General features: G+C 41.7%; 1 protein-coding gene across 4 annotated transcripts in view; it reads right to left on the bottom strand.

Moving 5' to 3' along the window:
• Window positions 1-14: 14 nt before the first annotated feature.
• homer1b (homer scaffold protein 1b) overlaps window positions 15-21,283 on the bottom strand; it is a 44,989-nt gene continuing 23,720 nt past the window's right edge. For 2 of the 4 annotated variants that reach the window (XM_037776963.1, XM_037776962.1), the window contains exons 3-10: window positions 17,051-17,207; window positions 14,426-14,557; window positions 12,096-12,188; window positions 8,767-8,915; window positions 3,415-3,571; window positions 3,048-3,158; window positions 2,878-2,958; window positions 15-2,757 (exon numbers count right to left, since the gene is read on the bottom strand). In XM_037776963.1, the coding sequence (XP_037632891.1) occupies window positions 2,566-2,757; window positions 2,878-2,958; window positions 3,048-3,158; window positions 3,415-3,571; window positions 8,767-8,915; window positions 12,096-12,188; window positions 14,426-14,557; window positions 17,051-17,207 (1,072 nt within the window). In that variant the 3' untranslated portion in view covers window positions 15-2,565. Of the gene's footprint in view, window positions 2,758-2,877; window positions 2,959-3,047; window positions 3,159-3,414; window positions 3,572-7,330; window positions 8,464-8,766; window positions 8,916-12,095; window positions 12,189-14,425; window positions 14,558-17,050; window positions 17,616-21,283 lie in introns of those variants that run through there. The other 2 variants (XM_037776961.1, XM_037776965.1) reach the window with 2 other exon arrangements.

Below are 21,283 nucleotides of genomic sequence, written 5' to 3'. Positions count from 1 at the left end.
GATTGTCTGTTTCACTGTTGAATAATTTTGTTAATAATGTGTTTCTTAAGAACAGAACAAAAGCGATTTGCACACACTGAATTCTGTCGTCACTGTATTTGAATATAAAACATAGCATTTTTCTCAGTTCACAGAGGTGTGTTCTCAGCCTGGTGAGGCCGTCTTTGTTTGAATTCAACAAAGGATTTAGTTTGGCTGAAGCACCAACAGGTGTGTCTCCTGATCGTTTTTCACCAGCATTTGTATATCCTTTCACCTGTAAACACACACAAGTCTCACCAATCTACGAACATCATTAGCCTGAGGTACCTCTTTAATATCATGAGTTCAAAATTACTTTAAATAGTCAAAAATATTGCCAGTCTTCTCATACCTCTAAATACAATAATAATACCTACATTTAAATACCATAAGTTACAAAACAGGAGAATGAAAAGCTTCTTATCCACTACTGTACAAAGGCATTCATTAACAATAGCATTAATATCAAGGTATTCCATCTCTGTCATTCGACTGTCAAAGTTAAACCAGAAAGAAATAAAATTGGGTAACTTCCTTTACATGGGTCTTATTCCAGTGTATTAACCTGTGTGACTAACTACAATATTTTAAGTACAGAATTATGCTGTGCTATTTAATGCAAATCTCTTGATATATAATGTAGTTACAACAGTGTAATAACATAGTGCAAACAGGGTGCTCAATCGAAAGGTAACACAAGCAGCATTTCATGTGAGAATATAGCTTTTTAGAAATGTTATGATTTTAAAGAAAGAGATTTTTGGGATTTTACCGGTACAGGAGCTGCTTCAGAAGTGTATGTTTTGGTACAGGACGTTTAACACTATGTGTTTACATTGTGTTGTTACGCATTTTTAATATATATTGAAGAGGTTTTCATTGTTTACCTACAGACTAGATGCTCTATAGTAACTATGCGATACTATTCCGTGGGTTAATACACAACAATAAGCCACTGCAGGGCGTTACTGCATTTGAGCTATCCATCCATTCATTTACAATGCCATGAGTAGAAAGTTGTCTTATACAGTTCTATAATTATATCATCAGTGTTATATCCTGTGTAAAAAAGAATAGAAACTGAGTACAGTTCTGTATTCACCCGTGAGGAGTGAAAATCTGTGGCCAGCTTCACTGAGGGTGGAGATTTACGAACACGTAGATGACACTCTGTAAGCCCTTCGCGATGCACTACTTCGACCAGACAGGGCTGCCACACAGGTTCGCGGTCAACAGTAGTTCACTTTCTGTCGGACAGGGGGGGGATCAGCTGAGTTGCATTTGACCTATCTGCATGAGTCCACTGAGTAGAGTACCTGATAGAGTTAGATAGAGGTGTCGTATAGAGCCTGTCTGGTATTGCTCAGTGTGTGTGTGTGTGTATGCGTGTGTGTGTGTGTGTGTGGGCCTTGATGTCCAAAAACAGGGTCTTTCTCTCACAGCACAAATCACTCACACACACACACACACACACACATTATATACAAACATGTGTCCACGCATATGTGCTTTGAAGGCACACGTTATATGTCGAAGGTCAGGCCTTGTTCGGGAACACACACCACACTGAGTTTGGCAGGAAGACAGGTCAGGTGTCTGTGGCGGTGGAAGCAGTCTGGATACACGGATTCTCATGTCGAATCTAACACGGGCACACGCCCTCTAAAATTTCTGTGTGGCAAGAACAATGCCTCTGGAAGATTCGATACTCATCTATCATGTGGGGTTTCAAATAGGGTGTGGATATATAGCAGTCACTCTGGGTAAGTAAACCCGAACTTCATTTCCCAGCAGCCCTGTGTGTCCTGGCCAATAGGTAAGACTGACTGGATTTGTTGAGAGCCGTCCTTTAATTCTCTGTTTCCAGTGACACTCCGCTGGCAGCCCGAGCTCAAACATGGGATTCTGTTTCTCTGTACAGTAAGTCACTTTGGATCAAAGCATCTGCTAGTTAGAGGACAATATTTTGGGGGGATTTGGCAGCTTTGGCGCAGTTCTCTGAGTCTTAACAGCAATTATTTCCACATGACTTTCAACATTCCCCTTCGGGGGGCAGTTTAGAGAGGAAGAAAAGGGGTGTGTGTGTGTGTGTGATGCTGCAAGCTGTGGTGCAGCTCTCCCGGTCAAACAGCAGATGGCACTGAGGCACAGATCTCAAGTTAACTCTTTGAGAGTGTGTGGGTGGGTTGGTGGGTTTTGGGGGGGCAGTTGCAGTGTGCCACAACAGGCATCTCTACGTCTGGAGAGATCAATCCAACCGAGGTTACGCCTACACCAGCCGATCAGAAGGCAAGATGAGGTAGTCACTGCGTTGTCTTGAACTACAGGAGTGCCTGCGGTTGGTTGGATCTTGATGCCTGCAGGGTAAATGTGGGGTGTTAGCTGCCCTTTTTGAGCAAAATCAGAATTGGGGCAGTGTAGTGTCTCAGTTTTAATGTGTGGGTGGAGTAGGAGGAAGGTGGGGCATGTTGGGTAGAATCGGTGTGGCTGTCAGGGTGTAAATTATCATATGGCTCTGTCTGTGAAGATTAGGCAGCTCCGTCTCTAGCTGGCCTCCTCTATGAGCCGAGCCAAGGTGTCTCTGAGCTCCGTCAGCTCAAAGATCTTGCCGTCCAGCAGCTCCAGCAGCGTCCGCAGGCTTTTCCTGAAATTCTCCTGCTCCTCCTGGTTCTCCTCCAGCCGCTGCTCGGCCCCTTGCAGCTGCTCCTCCAGCACCCGACCGCGCAGCTCCGTCTCCTTGAAAAGGAGACACGGCGTTGTTGGCAGGTTTGTGTCATTAGGAGGTAAATAATGACAGAGGACATGCTGATACTTTGGGAAGCAGCTATATATGTAATGCCTCTTTGTATCACTCACCTCGAGTTTCTGGGTAAGGGTGTCTTTCTGCTCCATCAGGTCATTCATGTTTTCCAATTCCTCTTTCAACTTTTCCATTTCCTGGAGGTCATAAAAACAGATTAAAAGGCTGTGTAGCATGAATGTAGGGTGTTGTTGCATGGGCCTTTCACACACACATGCACACCCACCTCTTCTTTATCCCTTAGTGTGTTCTCCAGTTCCTCTATGGTTTGGTTGAGTTCAGTCTTCTGGGATTTGATCACTGGGGTTTGGTTGCTCTGGCACTCAAGCTCCGTCACCTAAAAGGACCAGATGGAGATCACAATTTAGATTCACGGAGAGAGATGGACACAACAGAATCATGACCTATCTTTTATTTCCAGACTACCTCTTCTTTACTCTCCCTCACGCCAACAATCATCTCCCCTCTCTGTTTTTTCTCCCATCCTCTCATCTCGACTTCACACCATTCCTTCCGAATGATCCCCCCTATTTGATTTGATTCAATTAATCACACATGAAAACAAGCAAGCATTTCTGTGCCCCATCCCTCACCCGTTTGTGTAGTCTCTCGGCCTCCTCCTGGTAGGCAGCCAGTTGCTGTTTCCACTGTTTGACGTTGGCTGTGGACTCCAGCAGAGCTGCCGTTAGCTTGGCATTGTTCCCCTTTAGTGCCTCCAGCTCAGCCTCCCAGTGTTTTGTCATGGCGGGGCTGCAGAAAATAGGGATGTTCATACTGTCAGTTTACCAAAACAGCAGTGACATAAAATGATACCTGCTCATGTTTTCATGCTATGGATATAAGATGAGTATATCTGAAAATGCATGATGTCTGGCTCTGGAAAATCAAGTTGTGAATGTTATTTTTTTTTCACATCATAACAGAACCGTTATTGTTTGTAAGCATCCATCCATCCATCCATCCATGATTATGAGACAACGGGCCCCACCCCTCCGTCATAGGATCAATACATCCAGTCTGAAAGAGTCTCTTCCTAGTGGTTTTACGTCTCTTTGTCGGCATTTTGAGTCTCTTAATGGATGTTTTCAGTCTCTTTGTGGTCATTTTGCGTCTATTTGTGGTTGTTTTGAGTCTCTTAGTGGATCTTTTGAGTTACTTGGTGGTCATTTTGTGTCTCTTAGTGGATGTTTTCAGTCTCTTTGTGGTCATTTTGTGTCTCTTAGTGGATGTTTTCAGTCTCGGTGGTCCTTTGAGTTACTTTGTAGTCATTTTGAGTTTCTTAGTGGTCATTTTGAGTCAGGTGAGGCCCAGGGCTTCACAACCCTTTGGGCCCCTGGGTTTGTGCTTGTGAAGTCCATTCAAAAATTCATGCTTGCTTCCATCCATCCAGCCAGCCAGCCAGCCATCCATCCATCCATCCATCCATCCATCCATCCATCCATCCATCTTTGCTTTGCACCAGCGCAGAAAGCTGACAAAGGCTGCAGTGGGCACTCAAGTTGGAGGTCGGCATTTCCTGACCTGTAGCTGTGAAAGCAGCTGTCTGCCACATGAGTTGTAATCTGAGATTATATCCTCAGACTGGCTGGAGCCTAATCTGGTCCAGCTACTCACAGATGAGAAGATGAAATGAGAGATAAGGGGAAAAGTGATTGAATGTGATTGAACTGCATGATGGAGAGGCATAGCTGGTGGGGAAAATACTTGCATATGGTCTGGGTACTCGATAGTTGAGAGTTGAAGTGTAATATTAGATACATGTATAAACTCAACTTTCTGGAGGGAAAATGCTTCCGCTGTGCATCATCCCCCCTGTTAGATGTGAGCACTGCAGGCATTCATTTAAGCTTTACATAATGCTCACTCCCTGTCTCTCACACTGAGTTGGGCGGGAGAATGTGTGAGACCTAAACGTTGTCGAGTACCAACATCGAGTCAGGTACCTTTGAAAAGGAGCTCCTACTCCCACGTACTTCACAGTGATTCCTCACAGCGGTGGAAACAGATAGAAAGACACAAAAGGAAGCTTAGCTTGCTCAAGGAGTGATAAGGGTCTGTGTATGACCCATAACAACGTTGTTTCCTGTATTGTTCCACCCCCTCACTGACACACACACACAGATAAATGCTCACACTGCAGCAGTACTCCACTATGCCATAACACCCACTCGGTAAAGTGTAAAAGAGAGAAAACCCAGATCTAATTCACGCAGGACTCCCACGGCGCCTTCTCTTCTTACACAACAGCCACCCCCTCTGTGAGTGCAAGTGTGTCTGCGTGTGTGACGCATAGGAGGGAGACGACACTTCAACCTACACATACACATATTAACTGACACACAACCACTCACACACACATGGAGCGATGCTGTCACCAAGGCACACACAGCCCTGCCAATGTATAAACCCCACACACCAGCTCGCAGAGCAGGAGAGCAGGCGAGACGTCAAGATGTGAAGATGGAGACAGACGGAGAGAGCAAGGGAGAGCGATGGAGGGAGAATTAGAGGAGAGAAAAGAGTGCAAGATGTTTTGACACTGGTGTTCGTCTTCATTAAACGAGTCTGGCTGAAAGGTCTCGGGGGGGCACCTGAGCACAATTCTGGCTGAGGACAGCAGAGCAGAGCTGAAGGTGTGCGAAACACACGGACGGTAAGTTAGCTGTTGTATCAATGAACTGCTGATTGTAAAGATGTTGTGATTATTTATACAATGTGAATGCCTTATCATGAGGATTTTATTAGCTAATTATATTTTCCAGTTGCAGATCATTATGTAATTTTGTTATAATTCCACTTATAGTCACGCAAGAACTAATTGTGATGTTAAACTGAAGAGGCAATTATGTCTTGTTTGTATCAGTTTGAAAATTTTGCACTGTTTTTTAATACATTTAATTAAAACAAAATGAAAGATCACATACTCTAAACTTCTTTATCTGGTAGAGAAGATTGCATCAATGTTGCTGTTTTTTTTATCTGTTTTTATCTGTTTCATGTGAACAATATTTTGCCAATTACAACAGATTGTGGGATGTGAGGTTATTTTTTTTTTTTTTTTTAAATTGGTTTTAGATATAGTTTTTTGTTTTTTTAAATTTAATTCTGAATGTTTTCTGAGGTTTGAACATGACCTGTACACACTGCCAAAACACCATGACTCTTGAATAAAACATCAACCCTCTGTTTTGTGTTTTACTACTTCACATTGTTAAGTATAATTCTCCTCCCAGGCTCAATAAAGCTATCAAACACAAAACATAAACTTGAAGGTGTCTCTACAGCCCTCTCGTGTCCTGACCGCTGTGCGTTGTCAGGTAGGTTCTTCCTCCTCACAGAGCACTTCAAGAAGCAGGGAGCCAGAGCGGTTGCCATGGCAGCACTAAAGGAACGGAGGCGCTCGTGGCACCCTGACGTATGCCATCGGCACCGTTCACACAAGCCTACCACAAAAACCCACCGACAGACGCCTACATCCTCCGACACCAGAAGACCATTCACATACAGCCAAGGCATGTCCAACTAAAGGTCTTCCAATATTCAGAAAACCATTCAAAACCCTCCACTGCAGACCTGCCAAACACGCCTACATCCTGCGATATAAAAAAACCTTTCACAGCCCTGCATACAGCTGTATCTCATCCTCCTCCCTCTTCCTCTGCCCTATGCACCCACACAAACCTGCCTACGCAGCCCCGCTAAGCAACAGCGTGGGGCATATGTTATGGAGATAAGTCATCATCTCATTCCAGACACATGGCAGAGAGACAAACCAAGACCATCATAGAGGTCCGGTGCAAAAAGACAGCAAACACCTGTGTGTTTCTATACGTGGGTCTGAACCCTCATGAAGTAATACAAACATAAACACTACAAAAATGTTTATTCTTTTCTTTTGGCTATTAAATCAACTATAAGCTTATACACCATTACACAAATTAACAGAAAATACATTTTAACTGCAGCTTGAGGCACGTGAGAGGCTGATGGAGCTACTGTAAACGATGATAGACATGTGAGATGATGCACATGTACGGATATTAAATTGAAGGACTATGAATCATAGAGAGAACAGAAATAGAGAGGGTTACGTGGTAAAATATTTGGACGGTCTTAGCGTCAACCCTCTCTGCATATGCCTCTGCGAAAATGTGAGACTGAGGTTTGCTTGTTACGTCCACGCTTGCCATCGTGAATGCCGAGAGTCGACCCGGTCTCCCACGCATGCAGCATTAATAGACACATCAGCAGCAAGGCTGCAGCAGGCAGTGGGTGTCCTCTCTACATTCTGCTCTCACTGCACACTCAGATCTGTGTAGCCTCACAGAGTTGATGATGTAGCGGTAGGGATTTCTAAGCATTTGCACTTGAGCTTGTCACAGCTTTACAGAGTTTAACACGCTAATTAAAATCTCTAAAGATCTCTACAATGATATTTTAATATTTTTAAATGTTTTACGCCTCCTCTCAGAAACCCACATTTAAGCAAAAAAGAATGATAATACATTAAGCGATTGATTGATATCTTTAATTAATAAGAAACGCAGCCAGAGAAATATAATGAAATGAGTGGCACAAGATTACAGAGATTTTACAAATGAAAATACCCGTGTGTACAGTTGACTACAGGTGACAGAAGTTAATAGGGACATTTCCTCTCCTGAGAAAAAACACACTTCACTCACTGAAAGGATTCATCGCCCATGCCCTCCTGTTCAGTTTATTTGTTGTAGTGAGTCTGTGTGTGTGTGTGTGCAGTTGGTGGATGTTTAGGTATCAGTGACTCATGCACAGACTTTATACAATACACTTCTCTCTCTTCCCAGATTCTGACACACACTCTCTGTGTGTCTGTCTGTCTTGCTCTTTCTCTGCCTCCCACTACCCACATTATGTTATATAAGTCTTACATAAACGCTTCATCGACACCTTTTTGGTGAACCTCACAGCCACACCTCTTCAGAAAGCCATTATACAAATCAAAAACATTTACATGGAACTTTGACCTCTTTATCTTACACAATCTGCTGTATATGAACCAGTATTGACAATAACAAGGATCATGAATTATCCATTTCAATATTCAGTCTGCTGACAGGTCACAAAAACAGCAGGAATGTATACAGTGTAACAGTAGTGCTGCATGCATAGAAGTGACACCGTCACATACCCCGTAATGCACCAAACAACATAAAAAGTCAAAAGATTTGCATTTAAAGAGATATTATTGCATTGCAGGGGGCAAACATATGACTATAAATATGGGTGAGTTTCTTCACCTAGCATGCTCAGATTGGACAAATAATAATTCCTCAATCCTGAGAAACACTTAAACATCTTTTGCTGGTCCATGTGAAGTGACAGCGTGCGAGTAAGAATGTCACTGATATGATTCATTGCACCAATATTCCTCCTGACTGGAGCGACGGCGTGCTGTTTTACCTTATTTATTAGCAGTTAGTAAACAGGCAGAGCACCATGGTTTTGTAAAGGAGACCCTCCCTGTTGCTGACCTGCAATCAGGCTCTTATTTTTGGGAAAGTTTGTGCCTGAACATTTTTTTGCGTAGATGTCGCAGTAGTCAGGATTTGTAATGACATCCCTATCAGAAAGAGCAGACCCGACAAGTCTTAAACTGCTCCCTAGAGAGGAAAAACACGAGAGAGCAGCAGTGAATAGAGGGAGTTCACCACCATGCTGACATGCAACATATATTGGTGCACGCAGACGAAAAGAAAGACATAGAGGAAGAGAGGTGTATACGTCTGAGCCTCAGACAAACAAAAAAACAGAGAAAAGAAATCATAATGATAAATCTATTTTAGTATTGTTTGTGTGTAATTTGTGTGTCTGTGCCAGTGAGTGTATATGGTCAGACCGTTATATGTGTACTGTAGTAAACATGACAACACGGGACAGTGAACACATCACGATGTGGGCTGTACCTGTGTGCGAAGGCCAGTGCGTTCTGAGTTGGCTCTGGACGTGTGTCTGAGTTGGGAGTTGTGTCACAGATGTCATCTGTGCCGTTGATGTTTTCCATAGGTGGAGTCACAGGGGTCAAAGGTGACGAGAGCTCGCCTCCTGGAGACTCCTACATGTAAACAATGTTGTTCAGCTGTTACTGCTAGTTACACATCAAATAATCAATCAAACACTACTTAATTATATGAATAATTTCATTCTTCTTCACACTGTTAGTCATGATTAGATGAGGCACGAAACAATTGTGAAATCATTTTAAAAGCTCAACAATTTGCTTGTCAAATTTAGACATTTGTGACATTTTCCTATAAATAAATATCTGTATGATACTCTCTAATGCCAATAATTTAAAAGTAATGATTAAACCTATAGTGAGGGCACAAAAGCTTTTACATCTGCTACATTTTTAGCTCTTAATGGTGTCTGGTTCCTCTTTCTGGAGACACAGCCTGAAGCGTACAGGAAATGGTGCGTTTAACATTACTGAAAAAAGAAACAGTGATTTGTTTATATTAAATAGAGAAGAACTGGGTAGTAGTTAGCATGAGTTAAGATAGAGCACCACTTTAGGGCTGCAACTAACATCTATTTTCATTAATAATCAACCCGTCAATTTTTTTTTACGATTAATCGTTGTTATCCTATAAATGAGCCCAAGGTCACGTCTTCAAATGTCTTGATTTGTTTTTTGTTTGTGAGACCAACAATTCAAAACCAAAAGAGGATTAATTGACAATGATTAAGAAACAGAGAAAAGCAGCAAATCATCTTTGAGAAGCAGGAACCAGTGACAGTTTGACGCTTTCTTCCTTGATAAATGACTTAACAATTATCAAAATTGTTTTCAATTCATTTTCTGTAAATTGATAAAATTGTTTAATCAACTAATCATTTCATACCGTTTATAGAAAAGTACTTATAATGAATAACTACAGCATAATTACCTTATAAAATGTGTAATAATTATCTTGAGTGATCTTAACAACCTCTTATTACCAGAGATGGCAACAAGATAAAAAGGAGAATCTCATACATTCATTTGGATCATCCTCCTCCTATAAGGAGTTTACATGAGAAATGATAGAGGTGGGATTTTAAGGGTGGAGGTGACGGTGCTGCCTCTCACACTCATAAAGCTCTTGCTGTTGAGCTGAAAATTTGAGCATCTTAGTAAGCAGTTCCACATGCCTGTATAGCCCATTAAATAGCTTACTATAGCACTGGGAAATTGTAGAATTACAGATTAATGCTTATCTTTATATCCCATACAACCACAGAATTATACGAGAGACAAATCATTTAGCTGCTGCTCGTACATAAAACAAAGCTATTAAGACTCAGGGCTTGGGCACAATACAGTAGCACAATGACACTGCCTGTATGTCTCTAATGGACAAGAAGGAAGTGAGAGATAAGAAGAAGATTATAGCGTTACATTTTTGCGCTCCACATTCATCAGTATACCATTTAATATCTGTTCATGATGCACATCCACTGGGGTCTGGCCTGTTGGGACCAGCATATAGCATTTAGCTCTGTGTTTTCTCATCTTGCTTTTAGCGGAATAATTCCCCTCTCATGTTTTCTAGTTTGTTTAGAGGAGAGAAAAGAGAGGATCTGGAGGTTAGAAAGAAAGCCAGCAGGCATGTGGGTGAAACAGTGACTTTCAGTAGTGAGACAGTTTGAGTAGAGCGCTGTAGGCTTGTAGCAGGAAGGCCGCGGCCTTTACAGTAACAGTTTCACCACCATAGTGTGGCGGTGGCCAGCGCACATGCAGCCTTCAACCCCTGATGAGAGCGAAGCTGTCCACTTGGCTTCATTAAAAAACATCCTCCCATGGGAAACACAAGGTTGTAGCATTTTCAGTCCATGTGGGCCGCAGCATTAATAGTACAAGTAATAGAGTGCAGTACAGCGGGGGGCTGCTCCCCTAGCCTCCGTAATGAACAGACGAGGACATGAAGCCTGTTAACAGCCTTTAGATTACAGAACAGATTTCTCTGGGGATTCTCCTCTGAAACAAGCTCATTTTCTCTCAGATGCAGTTACACATGCCCTAAAACACTCTAGAGATCCCACACAAACAAATACCTAACATACTGGCTAATTATGCTCCCCAATTTATGGTGAGTCCACAGACAGTTGTGTCTTTTCTTTTAATGTATAGGGTGGATACGTACGGATAAAGGGTACCATATTTCATGTATGTTAGGACCGTTATTCTCAACCTCAGTGTCAGGACCTCCCCATGCAGCAGTGGAAGGTAACTTAGTACATTTACTCATGAACTGCGCTATAATTTTGAGACACTTTTTAAAAAAATGTCTTTTGATTTTATGATACTTCATACATTTCAGAAGACAATATTGTGCTTTTTACTCCACTACATTTATTTGACAGATATAATTACTGGTTATTCTTTTGTTTAATAGTTCATATATAAAAAACACATGATTAACTTATAAAATATGATACATTTTTAAAGATTATATTTGTGATTTCTGATCTTTTGGGCTTGTGAACACTTATAAAAAAGCAGCATCTGGTTGGGCCCCCTTTTAACGTTTGAGATGTCTATGAGACATTTCCACTCTAAACTTCTCAAATGATTTTATTTAAATAACTTTTCTTTTAATAAGACTTCTGTACTGTTACTTTAGTATGATTTTGAATATAGGACTTGTACTTGTAGTGGAGTATTTTTACATTAATGTATTGTAGAGCTGCAAAAATTAATCAATTAATCGTCAACTATTTTGATTATCAGTTAATCGATTTGAATTCTCTTATTCCAGCTTCTTAAATGTGAATATTTTCTGGTTTCTTAACTCCTCTGTGACAGTAAACTGAATATCTTTGAGTTGTGGACAAAAAAAAAGACATTTCAGGACGTCATCCTGGGCTTTGGGAAACACTGATTGACATTTTTTTTTACATTTTCTGACATTTTATAGACCAAACAACTAATCGATTAATCAAGAAAATAATTGACAGATTAATTGACAATGAAAATAATCGTTAGTTGCAGCCCTAACATATCGCTACTTGGTATTGGTACTTAAGTAAAAGTAATGTGTATTTTTGTATCTATTTTCTATCAAATTCGTTCTTATTTTCTGAATTTGCCTCTACGCCTCCTCTGATAATTAATCAAACTAAATAACACCAAAGGGGAAAAAAACATTATTTGGTTGACCTGTTCACCAGGTGTTCATTACACACAAAATGCCTGTGACAGGAGGTCACGAGACGGCTGGCAGGGGGTCAGGATGGTGTTAACTGCACGTACCTGAGAAGGAGACGTGGCCATCTCCATCTTTTCTTGACTCTTCTCTTTAGCGAGCCGTGCTGCTTCTTTATACTCCGCAAACTTCTCTGCAAACTGGACACAGAGGACAGCCATCAGTACGGACTGTAATTCATACAATACTAATCTGTTCAGTAAAGCCATATGTACACACACGCGCACGCGCACACATACACACACACAGATCAGCGCGTAATAGGTCAGCCGTGAAGCCAGGGGAAGGATAGGGAGAAGCTGTTGCCAATAATGACACACAGTTGAACTTAGAAAAGAAGGCCCTTACCCATAATGCTTCAGCAGAAACATGAGCTAACTAGGTCAACATTAGTAACCTCTCTATCACGGACATATACACACGCACACACACACACACAGAACAAAGTAGACTGTGCCATTGTGTTTTCCTCGCTGAGTTTTTGTCTGTAATCAGAAGTTGTCGGTGGCTGAAGTTGATCTCCGGGGTTATTTTAGTCAAGAGTAAAGATACATCCAGCGAGCCTGAATCAGTAAGGTGAGCTCAGCTGAGGGGCTTTGAACAAATATAAACACCCTGGCACATACACACAAGCACATATCCCCAACGTCCCTTAGGGTGTGGCTCATCACCGACACTACTCCCACAGTGTTACAGAGTAATTTAGAACATACGGCGCAGCAGAGGGCTGAGTGGCAAGAAAATCAAATTGACACCGCTGCTAGTGTCGGTCTTGTGTCTGCCATTAGTGGAGTTGTTGCAATAAGTAACTCAATCATTTCACTTCAGTGCAATATAATAGTTCTGGTACAGTGATCTAAATGCAGTCGTTCTCAGTGTAAGTGCTTCAGGAGTGTTGGCACTGCAGTTATCAGAGAGGTGAATCTGATTATTTCAACTTTAGGCCGCATAAAATACCTCTAATCGGTTGTTAAAACTGCACATTGATACACCTCAGACATTGTTCCTCGCAACAGTGTAATTACCACTGTGAATCAGTCAAACCAAACATGCTCTTAATTTTTTCTTTTGTTTCGTTCTCTCTGATTTGTGGCAATGATGTAAGCTTGATAATGAACTGAACTTTAAATAGAGTTTACCTTTATATGTCACTGTAAATTGTATTTCTTTACACAGTCTAAGATTAAGATGTGTACTGGGAGATTATAAATATACACTGTATGTACAGTACAACATCACAACAAGACAATCCAGTGACACAAGGCAATCGTCACATTCATAGAATAGGAAAATAATGGACTTGTTGGATACAAAGAGTCCATTACTATTCGTTATTGGTTACTTATTTACTTACCTGGGGAAGAAGACCTAAGTCTGCCTTATAGTCACATAATTAGACAGGTTTGCGCCTGGCCACTAAGCAGAGATCAGCTGGTAACAAAATGTGGTGTATGGCACCTTTACTTCTTGCAGGGGTACTCCATTAATTTAGTATTGCATTTCCATAAAGTTTTGGGCCTTGTAAAAAACAGATTTTAAAAAGGAATGGTCAAAATCGAATCAGCAGAAGCCGAGACACTCTGACTTTTGGTCCATAATTTGAGTCATGCCCTAAAAACCGGCGACCCTGGTGACATGATCAGGGTTATTTGTAGCTCCCTACAGCCACACAAGACATTATACAACTATTTTCACAGATCATACTTTTCTTGACAAATAAACTAAACTAAACCGATGTAAACCAATATGTAAATTTGGTGGAGTGCCCCTTTAAACTTTGAAGTACCCACCACTGGGTCCATCTTTGGGCTGCTGAAAATTTTCCAGAATCTTTCCACTTATGAAACACAAGTGTTCAAGGGGGGGAAATGAAAGAAAAGGGGAGTTTAAGATATTAACAATAGCTGATGAGGGAGGAGAGAGCACCTGACCTGATAACCTGCAGGTCACAAGACCACATTTTATGTCCAGTATATGATATAACATAAGAAATGTCTTTAATTTCAGGACATCAGAGGACGGGTTAATACTGCTGGTTGTAATGAGTGTGCGTGTGTGTGTGTTGTTCTGACAGTGGGGATGCTGTGAGCCTCCCCGGTTCACGACAGAGCTTAATCATACTGCAGAGGAGAGAAACCACCCCCTACTTACACACACACACACACACACACAGATATACAAAACTTTCATAAACACGCTCAGAAAAAAGCCTCATTAGGGCTAACTGCCAAGCAGATCCTACACTTTGAAAGAAGCTAGAGCAACTAGACTAAAAGGAAAGCTGAAATGCTATCCTCTCTCAGGACAGACTGGGGGAGAACAAGAACACCCCGTGATTGATGCTATAAGGTATATAGTAGATGGATGGGGGTGGTACCTTGGCTAGATGATGCTCAGTGGAGAATCCCAGGCCGTACACTGTGTTAGCTCGACTGTCCGCCCACTGGCCAAACTTCTGTGAGGTCTTTGTGAACGTCATGTTGGGACTGATGGTGCTGTTGATTATTGCCTGCAGGACAGAGGAAACACACTTAATACATATTTAATTAACTTTATTACTGCAGAGAGTTTAATATGTGTATTGTGTGTGCTAGAGAGAGACAGAATCAGATGAAGAGAATTTAAACCCATGTATGTGCTTTTTGTATGTCTGAATGAAGATTATTCACACCACAAATCAGGACTAATATCAATGAAACATTATATTGTTGGAACACACAATTTACACATTAAAATCTCAGCTGCATCTCTACTTTATCTTTCAGTAACTGTTGGAATTAGTGCCTCGATCGTGAGACTCTCTATAAACAGTGTTGCAGTGGTGCCAAAACAATTAGCCAATTAATCCAATAGTCGATTGATAAAAAATGCATCGTCTACAATTTTGTCAATTTTGTCAATTTTTGTTTAATCAAGATGTCATTTCTTATATTTATCAAGCAACATTCTTGCTTCCAGCTTGTCAAATGTGAGGATTTGCTGCCTTTCTCTCATTTACATCATTGTAAACTGGATATCTTTGGTTGAACAATATCTTTTAATTACCTGGAGCTTCTGGGAAATTCAGGGTAATTAGCTTGCTTCTACAAATTTCTGACACTTTGTAGATTAACTGACTTTATCAATTAATTTAAAAAAAAGAATAATAACTGATCATATTTGCAGCCCTATACTTCATCTGAACAAATAGTACCATTTGTGTTTGTATGTGTGTGTGTGAGAGAGACAGGGGAAGCCTGAGAGAACAGTATAAAGCTTCCGGTCTGCAGCAGCGCAGGCTCACATCCACCAACACAATAAAATCCATGCTCGGAAAAGTAACAGAGATTTGCTGAGTTTGACTTTATCATGGCTTCAGAAGAGCAATACGCAATACACAAACATGAGCACATACTGTACATGTGTATGCACACACACGTAGAGTGATGGCTGAGAGGCAGAGCGGCAGATAGAAACATCTGATGGGGAGAAACTAGGAAATAAGGTGATGCTCATGGAAAATGTAAAACACTGAATCTGAAAGTTGGTGAATGCTGAAATACTGAGAGCTTGAAGTTAAAGGGTAAATCTGGCAATATTTTATATTTTCCTTATTGTCAAAAAAACCTATGAAAAGAACAAAACTGACAATATATATATCCAACTAGCAATATTGTCTGTGTATCCAAAGTATAGTTTATTCCTCTGTGCCATAGACCTGTACTGTTGTCCAAAAAATATTAAAAACACACTAGTGAGCCACACCGTTGCGCTGGCTGACACGTTGCTTCGTAAAGATAAACTTGGGCTGCCCAAATTAATCCTAATGCCCAAATTGGGTGGATTATTTTGAGTCAATCTCTCATACACCGTCCTGCTGCCGTAAATACATACTAGCGCACCAAATAGAAGTGAAAATAGTCCCCAACAAATGCACTATTTACTCCTGTTTGAGTTACATTTGCTAAAAACTACAGTGTCCAGCTGTTTTATAAAATGAATGAGCCTTTAAAAAAAAGAAAGTATATATATTCATGACTGGTGTCTAAAGATTTAAATCTTCAGTAGGAACCGATGGTCTTGGTTTGAGAGACGGATTAACACATCATTTTTTTTCCTTTTCATTAGATTTGTTGAAAATATATATCTTGTAATTTACATGAGCTAAAATAGAAGCCAACTTCTAGATCTTATATAACCCTACGTCTCTTATTAAATAACACTAATGGAGAACAAATTAATGTCTGATCAATTAGCAGCGTTGTGTAATGGTTGGCATTCTGGTTGGCATCAATACATAATGATGGGTTTGGGAGGGGTAGCAGTCAGTTACACAATAGTCAAATTTAGTGATCAACTATATATTGAGTGGTGGTTGTTCAATTGACCATCAGAAAGTAGTTCACACACACTTGGTGATCACTGAATGCAAACTCTGCAACCCTGCTTTGCTCCCATCGGTCTTGATCACCTGGCTTCACACTTTTCTGTCTTCGCCGCTCTAGTTATTTCTTCCACCGCCCATTCTTCTCACTCTGTCATCTGTTTCTCTCATTTAACTTCACCCCTCCTCTCTCCATAACTGGCGGGGAGTGTGCATGTGTGTGACTGCTCCGTCCCTATAAATCAACGCCATGCCCAGCAGAAATATCCCTCCCGGATCTCTAACAAGAATATCCTGAAATATAAAGTGTAGACAGACACACACACAGACCTGCACACACAAATACAGTAGTTGCATGCCTACACACGATGAAACATGAGCCGTCAGTCTTGAGACAGGTTGCAACACTGAGCTCTTTTAAGATGTGTTTGCACATTAGATTCCAGCACAGAGCTTATTAACATCATTAACACTCAGTAGATCACAGTGCCACTAAAATCTACCGGAAGGATGTTTGACATCTTAATAAAACCATGTCAAGCAGAAATTAAAAATATCAATGGGTGAAGTAGGGGGTGTATAATGAAATATGTGTTCTGTGTGTAAGGTGTACAGTAAGAATCAGGATCAACTGCTCACCTTGGTGCCATCCAGGCTGATGATGCGGTAGACGTTGCGCGTGCTGTCGTAGAAATAGGAGACAGTCACGGCGTGCTTGCTGGTGGGCAGCCAGTTCTTCTTGGTGTTGGGGTCAATCTGGAAGACGTGGGCCCTCGTGCTGTAGATGGGCTGCTCCCTGAAGGGGACGAAGAAGAAATGGTGAACCTCTTTGTGCCGCAACACCAACGTCTCACCGAGCGGAACACCAGCACCGCAACTCCTATTGCCCACGGGGGAGTCAGATCGCCCTGGCAACCGAATTACCAACTCGCCATCCTCCATAGTTACACCATAGAAAGAGAGGCTGTCAAAGGACTACTACATAACACTTATTGTCTTGTGGATAACAAGAAAACTGAGCCGTCAAACTACAGCAGAGTTCCCGCGTACACCTTGAGTCTAAACTTCCTGTCATACATTATCGCCCCACTTGTAAACCTATACACTAAATGCATGTAACTATACAACAGAAACGCTCCCTGTCTTTCAATCTGTGTAAGCCAGCGCCGTCTCTCTCTGCTCTGATATGGAAATGCCTGCAGCACTGAGCGAGGGTCACACGGGGAGCACAGAAGGGGAAAGGAGAGGGTTTAAGGCTAAATATAGACAGTAGGCCACGGTTAACTAGCAAAGACACACCCCACAGAGCTGCAGTTTCCACACAGACACACATAATGCATGTTCATACATAAACATGCTTACACTATGACAGAAAATCATAAATCTGTATTTATGTCTGATGTGGATTTGTCCCTCTGTAGCTTAGATCAGTAGATGATCAAAAGTCCATGATGGGCTCAGTTTAAGATGACTTAATTCCTTATTGACCCCTGTATGACACTAAAATCATAGTTAGGATTCACCTTGTATTAATGTTGAGGACTATAAGGGTCATCTTTGTTTTTTGACCATCAAATCATCTGTCACTCATGCGCCACTTTCACCCTTCGTCCATTTATCCCTCACTCCTCGGTTTGCTCTTACCATGCCCTCATATATTCCAGCATTGTTGGGGCTTCTTGGGTAATATCTACAGTCAGTACACACACACACTCAAAGCGCAGGGTGCAGAGGGAGATATTCTGGGCTGGCAGTGCTGGCAGAGCAGGAGATAGAGAAGTGCTTACACTGCACTGAGGGGGTGATGGGGGACATCAAAGGCTTGCTGTATAAATGAATATTAAAATTCAGCAGCAGCACCCCTCCTGTGTGTGATTAGCCAAGACTGGGAAAGAAAGAAAAACATGGAGACAGGGAGAGAGAGAGGGAAGTTAGACAGGAAGAGAAAAGAGTATGATGGGGAATGTGGAGAGTACGGGGAAGTCAGAGAGTGAATCTGGGATGATTAATGCCGCTTCACAAAGCTGCTTGTGGAGTGCTGTGCGCGAATTATCATAATCATCGACAGCAGTGTAAGTGGCGGAACTGTGAGTCATTTCAACTCTCTCCCAGCACACATCACACAACGACGGCCTGTCCGTATGATCCGCGCAATAGCCGCTTGGCAACTGGCGTCGTTTTTTCATTGCATAATTTGATGGAGCTGTGGCAGAGTTTTGTGCTTCTTGTTGCTTGATTGTGCTTCTAACAAACACAGCAACATTCTTGTGCTTTGATTTTTACATGAACGCCTTTGCCAAAGAGTTTTGTTCCAAAACGACACCCACCAGTTGTTAAAAAAAAAGCAATACTTCTCCTACAAGCGAACTTTAAAAGACAGCACAATAAATGATGGAACAGGATTCAAGTTGAATGCTGCTTTCTTACAAAATATATCTAAATTCTACATACATTTTCCTTCCTCAAAGGCATTCATATCCATAACACAAAAGGCATTAGGCTCAACATACATGTTTCTACATAGTGATTCTGCTCTGAGCCAATAGCCTGTCAGGGTCACTAGTTGATTGAATGGAGGTCAATTCAGAATGCGTTGATCCTCTACTAGTGATGAACTCCGGCAGTAGCATGAAGATCACATGACACCTTCACAGATTTAGCAACAGATACACAACTAAAGCAGCAGGGAAAGCCTTAAGATGCTGTCCATCTTCCATCAGTGCATAGAAGAAGTACAGAGTGTGAATGTGAGAACAAAAGCTGGACACCCCACTATATGAGGGGGAACATGCATGGTCATCGTGGGGGGGGGGTAATTTCAGTGGGATGCGAATGAGTGGTGAGGGAGAAAGTGTGGAGGAGAAAGGAAAAACACAAGGAGGAGAAGGAGGAGGTGTTTAGCATGCAGAGTGTACTGCGTGACACAAGGGCAGGTGATGGAACGTGAATGTTAAAACAGAGAGAGAAGGCAGGCAGAATGAGAGAGGGAGGGAGAGTGATGAAGTGAGAGAAGAAGGGAGGGATGAGGAGAACGTGGAGGAGGTGATGAATGTAGGAGAGGAGAGTGCGCTGAAAAGAAGATGAAGGAAGTGGGAAGCTCTAAACTGCTGCACAGTGTGGTATAAACAATTACGTGAACTATGGCTGCTCTGAACTTTCAGGAACCCAATAAGAGTTTTTAAGGGGAAATCATGGTAAAGTGTCAAATAGCTGCACGATTAAGTTGCATGCATGAGACACTTTTGCTAGTTTTGATTTTAGGTTTTGATATATATCTGTCTCCGCCCCAGTACAATGGAGTACAACCTTAGTATGAAACCAATAGTACGCGAGTTGCATACTATTTCCAGAGAATTGTTACAGTATGCAACGCTGGACACTACGGCAGCATAAATATCCCACAATGCAATGTGGTTGGCACGGCAACGTTCTTAACAGACGTTGACGGATGGCTCTGTAACATCAATTCATTCAATTTATGTGTAAGTATAAGATTTCACTTTGCTGGTCATAACATATTTTTTAAATCAGTTCAGACTTTGATTCTCATAAATCATCGTTTTGGTCACATAAGGTTGGCACAGGCTACCGCGGTTACCAACCGGCAAGGAGGCTCTGAGGAAGTGACGACGTAAATTACTGCTTCTTACGGCGTCAGAAAAGATACATACTACTGTTTATTCACACAATAGTATGTTGAATGATAGTACACATTTCGGGTATGTAGTGCATAGTATGCGATTTCGGACGCAGTCAATATCCCTGATAGTCTTGATAATTCAAATGTGAAGAGTTTTTGTTTGAACAATTTTCTATTAAAGAAGTAGTCCCTACCAAAATGGTTCACAGTGATGTTTCTGGATTTTGTGGACCACAATTTAAAATAAAAGAAAATGGTGTAAAAGATGTGAACTATAATCTGAAACAAAAACTTTCCGCATGGCTAGATACCACTGTTGGGTGAACCGACCCTTCAAAATACGATAAACTATGGCACACATCTCAACTCTACACATGTTAACATATAGGTATTGATCGGTGAACAACAGTGTACAAATGCCTACAGGGCATTTCACATGAACACACACACACACACAGACACACATAGACACACACAGACACACACACACACACATCTGCAGTTCCAGGAGTGGCAACAGGTGTTGCCTATAGTGCCTCTTGAGCTTCAGGGGTTTGATGCACAGATGTGAACACTCAGTCTTCGAGTCACAGTGTGTAACCAAACAGCGTATACGCACACACACACACGTCATTTCATTCCACAAAAGGTTGCATTTTATTTTCTACTTCAGTGTGTCCCCTTTAACTATACAGCTGCCCCTCTTTCTGCAAATACTGACAGTGAAACAGAAGCAGAGTGAAACGGTCCATCTCAGGAGATCTCACTTTCCCTTGCCACATCCACCTCCACCCCGCCTCTCTCCAGAAGTTGTCCTTGTTTCCAGAGTTCTTCATTAATTCAACATGGTAGAGCTTGAAGGCAAGTAGATCTTATTTAATGTAGAGAGGGGTCATTAATGAGAGAGCTCCCTGTTGCTCTATCTACTGGGAGCGGCTTCGATGACCTGAGATGTAACTGTGAACACACACTCGCTCTCTCTCTCTCACACACACCCACACAAACAAGCAAAGACAAAGACAGGGAGAGAAAACCAAGTCCGTCTGTGCATTAATTGTATTAGCCCGAGGAAGTGAGAGCGCACCAGAGAGTGTCTTGATAGGCATCTCCAGTTCTCGTTCAACACTAATGCTCTCCTCTGTGCCATTACCATTAGAGCTGTAAGTGGCTTGGTATTCAGCCACAAGTCCGGAAGTGAAATACGACTCTATCTGTCCGTGCCATTACTGCCA

The sequence above is a fragment of the Sebastes umbrosus genome, chromosome 8 (genome assembly GCF_015220745.1).
Source record: "Sebastes umbrosus isolate fSebUmb1 chromosome 8, fSebUmb1.pri, whole genome shotgun sequence".
Taxonomy (NCBI): Eukaryota; Metazoa; Chordata; class Actinopteri; order Perciformes; family Sebastidae; genus Sebastes; species Sebastes umbrosus.
The sequence above is the reverse complement of the archived record's forward strand: the minus strand, read 5'-3'. Positions and strand labels throughout refer to the sequence as shown.